Source organism: Canis aureus, chromosome 2 (assembly GCF_053574225.1).
Source record: "Canis aureus isolate CA01 chromosome 2, VMU_Caureus_v.1.0, whole genome shotgun sequence".
Classification (NCBI taxonomy): Eukaryota; Metazoa; Chordata; class Mammalia; order Carnivora; family Canidae; genus Canis; species Canis aureus.
In genome coordinates, this window is record NC_135612.1 from 56472071 (window position 1) to 56487471 (window position 15401).

At 42.3% G+C, this 15401-nt stretch overlaps 1 protein-coding gene and 1 long non-coding RNA gene across 4 annotated transcripts in view; one reads left to right on the forward strand and one right to left on the reverse strand.

Annotated features, from left to right (window-relative positions):
* The window catches only part of ADAMTSL3 (ADAMTS like 3), a 338072-nt gene that overhangs the window by 279621 nt on the left and 43050 nt on the right, over positions 1-15401 (forward strand). For all 3 annotated transcript variants that reach the window (XM_077874049.1, XM_077874059.1, XM_077874055.1), the window contains exons 22-23: positions 2222-2349; positions 4480-4608. In XM_077874049.1, coding sequence (XP_077730175.1) covers positions 2222-2349; positions 4480-4608 — 257 coding nt within the window. The remainder of the gene's footprint in view (positions 1-2221; positions 2350-4479; positions 4609-15401) is intronic.
* LOC144298788 (uncharacterized) overlaps positions 1-15401 on the reverse strand; it is a 29042-nt gene that overhangs the window by 3989 nt on the left and 9652 nt on the right. The gene's annotated exons all lie outside the window — the stretch shown is intronic.

The following is a 15401-nucleotide window of genomic DNA, read 5'->3' on the forward strand; positions in this document are numbered from 1 at the left end:
CCTCCACACAGTTTTCCAGAGTGGCTGCACCAGTTCACATTCCCACCGACAGTGCAGGAAGGTTCCCTTTTCTCCGCATCCTCTCCAACATTTGTGGTTTCCTGCCTTGTTAATTTGCCCCATTCTCAGTGGTGTGAGGTGGTATCTCATTGTGGTTTTGATTTGTATTTCCCTGATGGCCAGGGATGCAGAGCATTTTCTCATGTGCGTGTTGGCTACGTCTATGTCTTCCTCTGTGAGGTTTCTGTTCATGTCTTTTGCCCATTTCGTGATTGGATTGTTTGTTTCTTTGCTGTTGAGTTTAATAAGTTCTTTATAGATCTTGGAAACTAGCCCTTTATCTGATAACATCATTTGCAAATATCTTCTCCCCTTCTGTAGGTTGTCTTTGAGTTTTGTTGACTGTATCCTTTGCTGTGCAAAAGCTCCTTATCTTGATGAAGTCCCAATAGTTCATTTTTGCCTTTGTTTCTTTTGCCTTCGTGGATGTATCTTGCAAGAAGTTACTGCAGCCAAGTTCAAAAAGGGTGTTGCCTGTGTTCTTCTCTAGGATTTTGATGGAATCTTGTCTCACATTTAGATCTTTCACCCATTTTGAGTTTATCTTTGTGTATGGTGAAAGAGAGTGGTCTAGTTTCATTCTTCTGCATGTGGATGTCCAATTTTCCCAGCACCATTTATTGAAGACCCTGGAGACCCTGGATCGAGTCCCACGTTGGGCTCCCTGCATGGAGCTTGCTTCTCCTTTTGCCTGTGTCTCTGCCTCTCTCTCTCTCCCTCTTTCTGTGTTTCTCATCTGTCTTGCTTAAGCTAAAAATTAATGCATTTGACTGCAAAAAGAAAATAGGTCTGTCGTTTTTGGTCTGGGCAATTCCACTGTTGTATATCTGCCCACCTTTGTGTATTTCATATGTGTGTTGCAGAGGAGCTCCTGCTAGTATGCAAACCATGTGCTATTCTTCTGTTATATTCTGACCACTCGTACATTTAGTCATCAGACGTTTCTGAGAACTTTCTATACAAATTCACTGTGTTAGGCACTGTAAATGCACAGCTGTGAATAAGATTTGGTCCCTGCTTTTGAAAGATCACAATCTGATGGGAAGAAATAGATATTTCATCAAATAAATATATGAACCAGAGCAGAAGGAACCCAGAGCAGGGGAAGATAACTCTAGGAGTATTGGGGAAAGCTTTACAGGGGAAATTATATTTGATCCAGGATTCAGTGGGTAAATCAGAGTTTGCCAGAATGGGGTGGGAGGGGGGAAGGGCATTCCAAATACAGTGAACAACATATGCAAATGCTCGGGGTGATGAAAGATCATAGAATGTTCTGGAAACTGTTAGAGGTTCATTATGGCTGGAGCATAGGGTGAGCACCATGAAGTGACAGGAAATGGAGAACTGACTCTTCTCCAGCTTGCTAGTTCTAGAATTCATGAAGAAAAACATACAGCATTTAGTGGTCAGAATAGTTCATCTTGCTAAGATCTGGAAAGTGGGAGGTTGCAGGGAAAAAACAGTTTAAGGATGCCGACCCAGGTGATCTAGAAGCAGCTTCAGATTGTCAAGAAAAAATTAAAAGAAAAGAAGAACAATCACCCTTTTCTAATCCCTGAATAGTTACTTCACCTGTCAGGATATACCTGAGCAATACTGGTTCTTGCAGTATTTACCTGCAGGTGTTTATGGATATCTGTAATTGGGAAGCCATATGGGACTCATACAGGTCAGTCCTAAGGCAGCCTTAGCACTGCTGCCTCCTCTGACTTCTCCATTCGGTCCTACTGAGGTAACAACTTGAGCCAAGCTGTATCGCCAGACAGCCCGCTTGCTTCCGGTGTAAAAATCTGAACCAAAAAACTCACACCTGCAGTTCACAAAGAAGGGTTTGGGCACACAATGAGAGGTTAATTTCCTGCAAAGTGACACTTGCTAGTTTGTCTTTCTGAAAATGCGGTAGATTAAGCATTGAGTTCATCCAGAAAAGTCTTTTCTGGTACAAAGTGAGGCAGAAAGACTGGCTTGTCAAGCATGTCTGGGTACTGCATCTCTGAGCTCAAACCCAGGAGGAAGACTCTTCCACTCTATAGTCTTATGGGCAGGATCTTTGCCAGCTCAGAGTATAATTTTGCAGTTTTCTTTCCCTGGGACATGCTGTGAGCCTAGAGCTGTGAAGTACGTTACATGAACGCACCCGTTTCTAACTGTTCTACAGGATAGTCTTGGCTGGAATGGGAAAAATGCAGATACGGAACCCTACAAAGAAGGAGCAAGGAACGTATGGATGCTCTGTGGCTAACCATCTTGGTTCAGATGTGGAGAGTTCTCCAGTGCTCTACGCAGGTAATGCCCGTTGTTGAAACCTGAGATGCTTGGTTTGGGATTTTCTAGGGCAGCAGCTCCCAAAGGTCAGCATGGACAGCAGAAATACTCGAGGGCAGGGGGGTTGTCTAAACACAGATTTCTAGACCCCATTCCTGGAGCTTCTGACTCAGTAGGTCTGGGATGGAATTCAAGAGTTCACATTTTTAACACGGTCCCAAGTCATACCAATGCTGCTGGCCTGTGGACCAGATCTCAAAAATGTCTGCTTTAGAGCTTTGCCGTCTGAGAACTGGGTGTTAATGAGACAGAGTTTAACTGGCAGCATTGATAGTATGAACTTCTCATTTTTTAAGTGCCACCAGCCAATGCAAGTGAATAATTATCCTCTAAAAAGGGCTATATACCTCCAGAGGCACACCTACCAGTCCTTCAGAACACTTTCAGAGGTGATGTAAATTTACTGTCTTCCCAGAAGGCAGATGGTGTCATTTAATATTAAAATGTGCTTAATTACGAAGGAAGACTTCTGGGTGGTAAGTTGTAAGCAACGCTTCCTTGTGGTAAGTCCCTGTTCTGGGATTATAAATAAAACGAGCTCCCTCCTCCAGCTATCTGCCTTGTGGTTTCTGGTATCTGTGGCTCACAGGGAGTAAGAGGAGGAGAGAAGTACCAGGGATTAGAATCCAGCATTCGGACAACTGAGTTCTGAGCTTGGTAGCAGGTGCCTTGTATCCACACACTGAGAAGGTTGGACCAGTTGAATTTAAAAGCTCCTTGAACCTGTCTGGCTTGAGCTTTGCCCCTAGCTGCATTCCCCAGGTGGGGCCTTCAGGTCTTGACTTTTTTTTTTTTTAAGATTTTATTTATTTATTCATGAGAGACACAGAGAGAGAGAAGCAGAGACACAGGCAGAGAGAGAAGCAGGCTCCATGCAGGGAGCCCGACGCGGGACTTGATCCAAGGTCCCCAGGATCACACCCTGGGCTGAAGGCGGCACTAAATCGCTGAGCCACCTGGACTGCTCCAGGTCTTGACTTTCTGTGCTCTGACCCTCCTGTGAGCATCAGCCCTGAGGTTGGGAATTCCCAGGAAGAATGGCAGTCCCCTTTGGTGATCATAAGTCTCCCCTTAGGCCCATCGAGGACAATCCAGATTCCTGGGAGAGCTGGTACAGCATGTCCTCTGGCTCCTGAATCCATGGATACCAAACAGTCCACTGAAATGCACTCGTTTTGCATGCACATGCATAGGTGACAAAACAGGCCTCTCCCCACAGTGGCTCACATGCTGATGGTAGAGTAGGGAATGCAATCATGGAGGTCATCCTCCGTAGAGGGATACTCTGTCAACACCCTTTCTGGGTTGTTGCCTTCCCTGACCCTCACATGCTCCTGAGAGACCCCTGGTCAACCAGCACCTTCTCCTGCCTTAGCAGCCACCGGCCTGTGTGGTTTGGAGTCTCCCACCAATCTGAGTTGCTTGAGGCCAAGAGTGGCTGTTTTCCAACTTTGCACTCCTGTTGTTCAGCTCAGGCACAAAGTTTATTTCCTGAGTGAGTTAACGAAAGCATCTGCTTAAAGTCCATGTTTCTCAAAATCCAGGGACATAAAAGTCCTTGATTAGGTTCTTGATTCTTGGTGACTTGTTATTATTTCCCCATGCAAGTTTTATGTCAGTTTGTTCCAAGTTTTCCTCCCAGAGAAAGAGTCAGCTGGTCCGAAGCCCTGGTGTGTTGGATCCTGCCAGTTCATGCAGGGTGGCACTGCAGAGACATTGGCCCTGCCCTGCCCTGCCTCCTTGGCTTTTTATGAACTGCTGAATTCCATCTTTTTTGATTTATCAAAGGGAGAGTTATCTTCTATTCTGGTCATAAAACCAGAATAACCCCATAACCCATCTATGGTTGTTGCTGTGCACCCTGTGGGTATCTCTTTGACTGTGTCCGTCCATCTGTCTGCCTGTCCATCTGTGCACTAGGCACCCCCTGGCTGTGTATGTGGAAATCCTAATGGGCACCATGAGGGATACAGAGAGAGCCAGACTCTGCCCCTGCTCTTACAGAGCACAACCAAGTTTACCAAATGCAGCAGGGTTTAATCGGAGCAAAAGCCTGCACCTAACACAGTTTCCTGCTCCCTTTGAATTAAGAGGCACCTGCCATCTTGTCTATTGAAAGAAATATCAGCAGACTGGAACACAGCCATCTGTCCGTTGTGGTTGGAGGCATCATAGAGGCAGCCCTGCAGGCAGACGTGACAATCCAATGTCCTGTAAAAGGCAAGTATGGGCATTTCCAGTGTGGGGGGGTGAAGGGGGGCATGGCCAGTCTACTGTTGCCAGGAGATGTCAGCTGGCAGTTTGACATCTCAGACCTCAGCCTGATTGGCTTAAAGATCTGATTTTCCAGCAACCTGACAGTGGATCTGTCTCTCAAGGGTGAGACCAACTCATATGAGACCAGTGTGTAAAATAGAATCCCCATTTATCCCTTTCCAGTGAGGACTGTGACTGCCTTGCACACTGGCATGCTCATATTGGCCAACCCAGGACACTGTGTCTCTGTGGGCAGACCTACATGACAGGCCAACTTCTAGTCCTGTAGTTGCTGAGTAAGCAGAGTGTCAGGGAGGGGATTTGCTGGAAATTGTTAGATGTGTCCCCCAGCTAGGCAAAAACCAGGTTTGGGGGTGGGAATATTAGGGTCTCCTGGCCTACACTCTCTCTATCCTGGACAATCCTAAGGCAAGCATAACCAGTCTATGCCTCAGTGGCTCATTCTGCATTGTTTGCAATGGCAGATAAGCTTTCTTTCTGACTCCTTCTTTCTTTAATAGAAACAACACTTGCAGTCCCAACTTGCCCTGATGTCAGGCCATTCTTTCTCTTTAAATCACAGATTCTTAAGTCTTAACCTGGACCCATGCATCCCCAAACTGGGATAAATGTTATATCCTGCACACATGTACATTTTATGGGGTCAGGGGAGCTGTGTGAATAATTTTGATCAGTTTTTCAGTGAGATTTGTGAACTCTTTGCAATGAAGATCTATTTTAAGGTGACTGAGGGCATGCCCGTGATTTACTGTACATTCATTCATTGCCAGGGCGACTGTGTCTCCCTCAATTCCAGCTAATAGGGTCCCTGTAAGTTGTAGCCACTTCAGATGAATCTGACAGAGACCGTGGCCCAGATAACCAGGGTGACCCAGGGAGTCCTTTTGCTGTTGTTGGTAACATAGTGACCATGCATGTAGTGAAGTGATCCTAGGACACATCCCCCTACCTTCCAGGCACTCCCTCACTGTGATGATCTGTTCCTTTGCCATGTTTCCAGAGCTGCATCTTTGGCTCATCAAGCAGTGGAAATTTGCTAACCCCCAAGGTATTATTTTTCACCCCTTGGAAGTCCCTGCAGTGTTTGGCCTACGCAGACTTGCAAAATCCCTCCAGCCTCCCAACTGACTCCACCCACAAATATGTGAGTTTTCTGGCAGAGCGCACCTACCATTACAGAACGGGCCCGCATTCTCTGGCCGCACGGAGGAGAAAAGCAGAACGGAACTTTGCAGTTGCCAAGCCACAAACGGCTAGAGTTTCTCCAGCCCTACACCTGCAGAGGATTCTGCAAAATAGATCTGACTTCTATTAAGAGAAACCTCAACTTTTAACATTATTTCTAAATTTCTTACTTCCACAATAGTTTAAAATCAGGCATTCAGGGGATAAGCCATTGAAAGGATCCTGGTGTATTACTTGCTGTCATAAGTCGGGGGCCGGATTCAGTGGCAACTGCTCTTGTGAGTGAAACCTCCAGCAAAGACATTAAACTCGTCTGGGTTTTATTGACTGGGCCAGGCCCCGTCAGCATGTGGGCCTCTTTCTGACCTTTCTCTACCTCCTTCCTGCCCCTCGCCTCTGCACCCCTGGGGTCTGGATGGAGCTTGGTGTTGGGAGCACTCCTCTGCCTCCTCCCCCACTCCTTTCTCCTACTGGGAGCTGCCCCATTGGGTTTTTCTTTTCCTGGCAGCCATCCCCTATGGGCTGGACCCTGGGGACTCATCAGGACCTTTCTTCTCAAAATAAACCTGTCTCACTTTGAGTTATGTGCCATTTTAAATAAACCTATAGTGAACTTACTGTGTTTTCTTATGGGCAGAAGCCATAGGAACAGCTTTTTATGGAGATCCGTCTTTTTAAAGACAGATGGGGAAGGTGGTGAAGGGTCAGAAAACTTGGATTTTACAGACAGTTCTGTCCCTGGCTCATATATGACCTTCCTACCCTCGTCTCTACAGTGGGAAAGGCACCGTGTTAGTGGAAGGAGGGACTTTGGGTTTCATGGAATCCAGTCCCTCATTTATAGGTGAGGGCAATAGAGCATTTACAAACTTGAATGCTGCTTCTCAAAATTATATTTTCATATTGCAAATTGATACTATTTCCGTGAATCAGTGGCATGTATGTATTTTTCTCTTCTCAGTTAACCTTAAAATATTTTCCAGTAATTATAGTGAGCTCATCTATTCATACCTTTTAGACAGATTCATAGGTTTTTTTGTTGTTGTTGTTGTTATGGCCAAATATGTTTTATTTAATTCAGGTATACAGATATCCAAAGTGATTGTCTCCAGTCACTCTTAGGTAATATTTCAGTAACTGTATTAAATATTAGAACCTGCAAATCTGTATGTTTAAAAGTTAGAAGTTTTAAGTTGCACAAGTTATTTGCCTTCATCTTTAAAAAGAATTTTTTTTCCCTTTAAAAATGGAGGAAGATGAGTTTAAGCTGCATCCTCTCTGCCACCTTCTGGCAAGAAAGAAAAGCTCATCTGAGAAAAGTTACTGATAAATCTAGCTGTGCATTTTTTTTTCCCTAGTGTTAATGCTTAAGTAAGAACATCATTTATTTTATAATTATCTATCATTTACTTTGCAAATTTATATAAATTTCTATAATTTTCTATTTTATAATTTTCTATTGCATGTATATTCTGTGTTGCTTGTTTTTCATACTCAAGCTCATTAGAAGTGCAGCTAACCTGAGTCTCTGCTGTAGCGTGGTTTTTGTGTGTCAGGCTCCTCTGGATGCCAGAAATTCTACTTGCAGGGGTAGCCTTTGTAACAAGGTAAAGAGACGGTTAACTAGAATGTGCACAGAGATAGGGGAAGAGAGAGAGAAATGAAAAGAGAAAGAAAAAAATGTGAATAAAAACAACCTAAATCTCTACCAGCAGGAGAAAGAGGCCATGAAAATATATTCATTTCCTGGAATACTATAAAGTAGTAAAATGAATAAATTAGAGCTGCTGAATCAACACAGGTAAATCTTTAAAGCATGATCTTTCAAGAGGGCTACTAAGAAGGTTCAAGGTGGGAGAGAGTGTCATCTTTTCCACAAATGGTGGTGGTGCTATTGGACACCCACTTGCAAAAGAATGAAGTGGAACCTTATATCATATACAAAACATAACTCATGGTGAATCAAAAACCTAAATTTGAAAGTTAACACTATGAAGCCCTTAGTACAAAACAGGCACAATTCTTTAGGTCACTTTAGTCACTTTAGGTTAGGCAATAATTTTTTTTTTAAGATTTATTTATTTGAAAGAGAACAAAAGCAGGGGTAGAAGAAGAGAAAGAATCTTAAGCAGGCCCCGTGCTGAGCAGGGAGCCTGATGCAGGGCTTGATCTCATGACTCAGGGATCATGACCTGAGCCAAAATCAAGAGTCCAACACTTAACTGACTGAGCCACCCAGGAACCCCAGGCAATAGTTTCTTAGCTAGGATATAAACACCAAAACAAACAAGTGGGTCAACAGGCTTCTTCAAACTGAAAAACTTTTTTACTGCAAAGGACATGTCAGGAAAGTACAAAGCCCACAGGATGAGTGAAAATGTTGGCAAATCATATATTTGGTAAGAGATTGTCCAAAATATAAAAGGAACTCTTAGAACTCAGCAAGAAAAAGACAACCTCATTTAAAACAGACAAATGATCTCAGTGAACATCTCTCCAAAAATGTACAGATGACCAATAAGCACATAAAAAGATGCCCAACGTCCTTAGTCATTGGGGAAGCCTAAGTCAGAACCACAAGAGATACCACTTTCTTTTCTTTATTTTTTTCAAATTCTATGAAAATCAATTAACATATTGACGTATTATTAGTTTCATATGTACAGTTTAGTGACTCATCAGTTGCATAGAAAACATAGTCATGAGATGCCACTTTCCTCTCTGTAATGGCTGTAATCAGAATGTATAAGCATTAAAGATCATAAAAGTGTGGAAAATGTAGAGAAGTCAGAACCCTCTTGCACTGCAAGAGGAATTTAAAATCCTATGGCTGCTTTGGAAAATAATCTGACGGTTCTCCCAAAAGTGAGACTCAGCAATTCCACTCCTTAGGTATACACACCCACGACAAATAAAAACACACATCCCCACAACCCTGGTGCATGAATGCTGATAGCAAAGAGTAGGAACAATGTCATGTCCATCAACTGATAAATGGACAAACAACATGTAGCACATCCATGCAATGCAATTTTCTTTGGCCGTAAAAAGGAATGAAGGGCTGATCCATGCTAACACATGGATAGATCTTGAAAAACTGTGGTGAGTGAGAGAAGCCAGACACAAAAGATTACATATTGTGTAATTACATTTCCACGAAGTGTCTAGGACAGGCAAATCCACAGAGACAGATAAGATGCTGCTGGTGACTAAGAGACTAAATGGCAGGGATGACTAATGGGCACACATTTCTTGAGGGGATGAAAATGTTCTGGAATTATCAAGTAGAGATGGTTGCATGACTTTATGAATGTGCCAAAGAAGTCCCTGAAGTGTACCCTTGGAAGGGTGAATTTTACAGTATATAAATTGTATCTCATTAAAATCATAATCTGAATACCCACAATAGGATAACACTACAAAGTTTTCAAGACAACACAATCATAGGTACCACTTATCAGTATGTAAGTAATGGCAAAAATGCACAGATGTTCCCAGGAAGGATGGACACCAGTGGCAGGGTTGTCGGTACTGCCAGGAAAAAAAGGAGAAAAAGTTTGGGGCAGGAACTTTAGCTTAGCTATGATGCTTTACTGCTTAACCAAGAATTAAAGCAAATATAGTCCAATATGAATGGGAACTAATTTTGCATCCTAGACCCGTGGTTTTTTTGGTTTTCCTCTCCACCCTGCCTCTGCTGTGCTGTGGGACATTGGTCCTGTCACATACTCAACCGTGATTCTCTGTTACAGAATAAGGGATTGGAGGCTGATGACCAGCCCTAAAATTCTACCCTAGATCCTTGGTCTTTTGCAGGAATCTGGGACAAATGGAAGTAAAAGTAGGAAAAATGCTTGAGCTAAGATACCTGGCCAGTCTGGGCTTATAACTGAGTGCCAACAAACTTCTTACCCAATATCAGGAAGACTGAGGAGGGAACCCAGAAAGATCTCTCTCTAAAGAGCCAAAGAGGAGATGGAGGGGTGGATAGTGACCTGGATGAAGGGGGTGACGAGGTACAGACTTCCAATTATAAAGTAAAGAAGTCATGAGGATGAAAAGTACAGCACAGGGAATATAGTCAATAATACTATAGTACATATATTGTAGTTAGCATTTCATAATTTGTATAATTTCTGAATCCCTGTGATATACACCTGAAACCAACTTAATATTATATATCAACCCTACTTCAATGAAAAAATTTTTAGTGGAAAAAGAAAGGTAGTTACAATGTCCTTATCAAGGAGTTACTTGGAGCTGAAACACCAGTCTGTGAAAAACTCATTTACCTATATTATGATTCAAACACTATAGTTGTAATGATAAAAGAAGGAACCAAATACTGTAAGAATCTGTGATTTGGTGAAACCGGAATTTCACCATTTGAAAAACATCTTTCACAGAGGGTGATTTGAAGCAATGTAGGTGGCCTTGACTGGAAACCACCCAGGTCTTGGTCTTGGTAGTTGAATATAGAGTCCTTATGTTTTGAAAACATAAGACCCAGAGAAGAGGGACCTGACCAAAGGGATAAACCTAGTCCATGGGAGGGCTGAGTTCACTGCTTCTGAAGCTAGCACTCCTTCTGCTCCAAAGGTCCCCCCTATTTTCAGTTTTCTTGTCTCCTTATAAAAAGTAACACATCTCATTATAAAATAATTAGAAAGCACAGCAAAGCATTAAGAAGCAAAGAAATTCCCATAATCCCATCACAAAGACACAACCAGCATTTCCTCTTTGTTGCATTCCTGCAACCTTTTCTCATTAAGTCAGAATTTTCTCATGACCCTAAAAAAAAAATCATAAATATAATTTAATTGCTTCACAAATGATATGAATGCAGCTCAACTAAGCCATTCTCTTATTTAGGGAAAGTTAAGCTGCTTATACTCTTTACAGTAACATATAGCTATATAAGGAACGTTTTTTGTGCGTATAACGTTTTTGTGTTGTTGAGATTAATTTTTAAAACAGATTAACAGGATTAGAATTACTGAATCACAGGTCATTCAATGTTTTTATAATATCTTAAGGCATTAAAATTTCGATAACTCAAAATGCTTATCACAAATTGCCTTCTAGAAAGAGTATCCTATTAGTGGTGTGGGTTTAAGCCCTACATCCCTATCAGTGTTATGCTGCCCATGGATGGGAAAGGATAGGGAAACATGTAGGTGGAAGTTTACAGGATTAACCCCCTACCGTATATGGACAAGCAGGTGGTGGGAAGCACCAGTGTGCCCAGGTAACAGTGGGGTGCTTGGTGCTCCACAACATGAGTAGAGGGAAGGAAAGCCTTTCAATGTCTAAGAGATGGTGGTCAGAACATATGACATAAATTTAAAAGTAGTTTCTTAATCATGAGATTTTTTTAGGATTAAAATTCTGTTGAGTATACCTAAAGTTTTGGTGATGTCTAATGGAATTACTAGCTTTCTTTACTGGGTTTAATAATTTCCCTTACAGGGGAGGATTTTGAGAACATTTTTGTGGTACAGCAAAATGATATGGTTAAAGTCCTATATGTAGCTCATCTCTCTGACAATTATTTTCACCCAAAAGCCATTGGTTTATATGACGTAGTGTAGAGTTCAATGGTAGTCACTTAACATCTTTAAATCACAAATCTCTTTGATCCTCTCTAAAGAAAAAGAACCATTGCTTCAGAAAAATACATTCACCTACAAAATTTGGCATATAATTTTCAGAATACTTAAAAAGAAAACCTGAGGATCATCTGCTTGCACCTATTTTATGAACTAAACATTTTGTTGCTTTTGGCCATATTAAAACTAATTTGTTTTTCTCAACCTATGGTTTTTGAAATGTATGCCCTCTTCTATATTATGGTTATCCATTTTTAAACCATATAAAATCCTTAAAGGAGAGAAAATGAGTGAAAGTATCAGTGAGGGTGACAAAACAGGAGAGACACCTAACTCTGGGAAACGAACAAGGGGTAGTGGAAAGGGTGGTGGCGAGGCGTTGGGGTGACTGGGTGAAGAGCACTGAGGGGGCACTTGGCAGGATGAGCACTGGGTGTTATGCTATATGTTGGCAAATTGAACTCCAATAAAAAAATTTTTTAAAATCTTTAAAATTGCTACAATTATTTTTAAGTATATTTAAAACCTATTCTCCCACTCAAAAAGGCTGCCCATCCCTTGCTTTCCCCTACTTCTGCCTGTGATACAGAAGTCTTCCCAGCACCCTCCTCTCTTAATACTATATTCAATCAAACAATCAATCATAGGTGGTTGGAAATTCCACACATTTTTTCCATCCATTCAGCAAGCATTCACTAAGCATGTGCTAAGTCCAATCTCGTTCTTTAGTGTGCAGGGATGAATAAGACCTGGTGTCTACAGCTTTATAGACAAAGAAACTATGATATAACAAATGCAGAAATCTGTGTGTATGAAGTGCATCACACACCTACAGGAGAGAATAGTTAAGGCTTCTAAAGGATTAGAGGTTTACAGAACAGATGATGTTACAACCAGGAGACTTGGAACAAAAAGAAAGGCCATTTGAAGCAGAAGAAACAGCATATATGCAAAAGCACAGAAACATGAAAGCTCCTGGCTTATTTGCAAAACCACAGTCAGATCTGGGTGACTTAAAACAGAGGGTGTGAAGGAGAGTGGGAAGAGGTGGCTTTGGAAGTATAAGTTGGAACCATATTGTGAAGGGCGTTTAATGTCAGGCTAAAACCCTTGGACTTCATTTCATTGGCAGTGGGGAGGCAAGAAAAATTTGAAGCGGAGTAGTAGTGTGAGCTAATCTGTGTTTTAGAAAGAGCATACTACCTACAGCATGGATGAAATGATAGAGGGGAAAGAAACTGCAGAAAGCCATTAATTGAAATCAGTGGAATTGTATTATGGCCAATTGATTGGTCTGTTGGACCAGTTACTCAAGATATTAAATGCTTCTGATTTGTCCAACAGGGAGAGCCAGCATATCTGGCATTTAGCAACCGATGTGTCACTAATTGAAGATCTGGAACACAGGTGTTCCCAGGCCAGCCCAGAGTGTTGGCACATAGCAGTTGAGTTGAACACAGAGAGACACTACATTGCAAAGAGCTAAAGGAGTGTATGCTGATAGATAGCATCTCGTAAGGTGCACATTGAAAATCCATCAAAACTCATCATTAATAATTTAATGTGTCAAAATATGAACGGCCTACAAGGTGGATATGATTATTGTTTTTGTTTTGCTAGTGAATAAATAGGCTCAGATACGTGTAGTTACTTCCCATGTCTATATATCTAGTGAGAGGGTAAACTCAGATTTAATCCCAAGTCTGTGTGACCCCAAAGGAACTGGATGGAAAAGGAGAATCTGGACTTGAGACAGAAGAAATGGGAACTCCAGAGTGCTATTCAAAGAGAAGGATGTCAAGACAAAAGTTCTGAGGGGGGAATTAGGAAGTGCCACAGCTTGGAGACAAGCGTCAGAGGCTCAGGTATAGGCAACAACCAGGGCCCAATTCTGGCCTGCAGAATTGCCCCCATGGTGTGAGATTGAGAGTCCAGGGAGCATGCACAGAGAGGCTGGCTCTTGCTCGCTCGCCGGTGGGATGCTGACCAGTGTTAGGTCAGGGGTCTGCCTCAGCAAGCTGGGTCAGCACCCAGGCTGATGGAGGCCCACCTGCCCCCAGACACATGCTTCTACCATTACTATGACGATGACAGGAAAGGGTCTGTCTAGTAATGACTCTTCACTCCCTCACCTAAACCTTGGTACCCTTGCCCCAGATCTCTTTGTGTTCATATTTGGATTATTGAGCTAGTGGATTAAAAAGACTCATTTTTAAAACCATTTGCTGTTCTTTGAATATCTATCTGTGGAAGCTCCATTCTCAGTGCTCCTCGAGTAAAGATTTTCTCCTCATCTTTGATTCACATCATTTCCCATATGGAGAAAACATGAGTCTCTACACAATTAAGAAGTAGCAAGAAATGCTAGAATAAGGTAGCTAAATATGCAAGATGAAAAACAGGGCTATTCTAGAACCTATCAAATTTCATACTTATTGCAAAAAACCTCAGGCTTGGGTGTGTGTGTCTGCGGATACTGAGTCATGCATGTCTTAAAGCCTCCAGACCACAGCTATTGTGGTTTGGTCCTGTTATCAACAACACTGCTTTCATCCTCAGGTGTCTATACCCTACTTCTATCTTCAGTACCACCAGTATGTTTCTCTGTCCCCAAACCTCATGGACATCCAGCCCCACATTCACCTTCACTCTTTCGCATGATAAAAACACACTGACCCATAGGCCTTTTATCATGTAATTTCACATCCTAGGCCCACTCATTCCCTGTCTCCAACTAACGTTTCTCCTGTATACTATCAGTAGACCAGCAAATAAGCCAGTGGTTTTCAAACTGTAGATTCCATGGAGCCTTGTCAAGGACCCCAGTCTTCCTTTTCTACCCTGCCTACCCTTTCTGCCAATGTACAGTTCAACTAAAAGACCTTCCTGTTTTATGGTTTTATAAACTAGATTTTCTTCTACAAAAAAAAAAAAAAAAAAAAAATTAAAATTGGTTCTACTACCAGCAGTGTTTGGGAACCACTGGGTAGAACACTGGAGTAGGGCCTATGACCCCCATGGCAAGTTTCTGCTCCCAAAATAACACATAACCTTGGGCACCTGGGTGGCTCAGTCAGTTAAATGTCTGCCTTTGTCTCAGGTCATGATCCCAGGGTTCTGGGATCAAGTCTCATGTCGGGCTCCTTGCTCAGCGTGGAGTCTGCTTCTCTGCTTCCCTCTGCCCCTCCCCCTTGCTCTTTCTCTCTCTCTCTCTTCTCTCTCTCTCTCAAGTGAATAAAATCTTAAAAAAATAAAAGAATAAAGCTACAGACTTCCTCTTCCAAAATAACACATAACCTTTCCACAATTACATCTTATTTCAGATTTAAATAACTTTCACCTCACAGTTTTTTTCATTACTGTGTTTCTCACATGGAGACTCATTAAATCCACCTAAATTGTAATGTTAATAAAATGACCCAGACTTGGTCCTGTTTGAGCCTGTGTTCTGTGTAGGATAGACCTGTGGGGATCCAGGAGGGCAGGAACTAGGTTTGTCCTCTGTGCTTTCAGACATCTGGTATTCTCTTGGTGATCTTTTGAAGCGCAGATTTCTAAACAAATAACTTGCTTCAATTCCATGGGTCCCCCGTGGTGGCTCTAGGCTGACCTTGTGTTCTCTTGGTTCTTCAGGATGCTGTTAGAGCCAGAGCCAGAGTGGCTAGTGCTGAGTTTCCCAGACTTGTATGAGATTTGCTAGTAAACAATTGGGAGGCTTTTCTTAAAAGCCAGCAAGAGCCAACATCAAACCGATTACACCTACTTATCCTATAAGAAAGGCTCTCGCTTGTTCTGTCCCCCAAGAGCGTCAGCTTCTCCCTGTGTATGCTGAGACCCCCAGATAGTGACAGAGGGCACAGGATAGCTGTAGGGGCTGGAGGAATATTTATTGTATAAAATACATGGAACCGGTGAAAGCCCTCCCATGACCCATCCATCGCT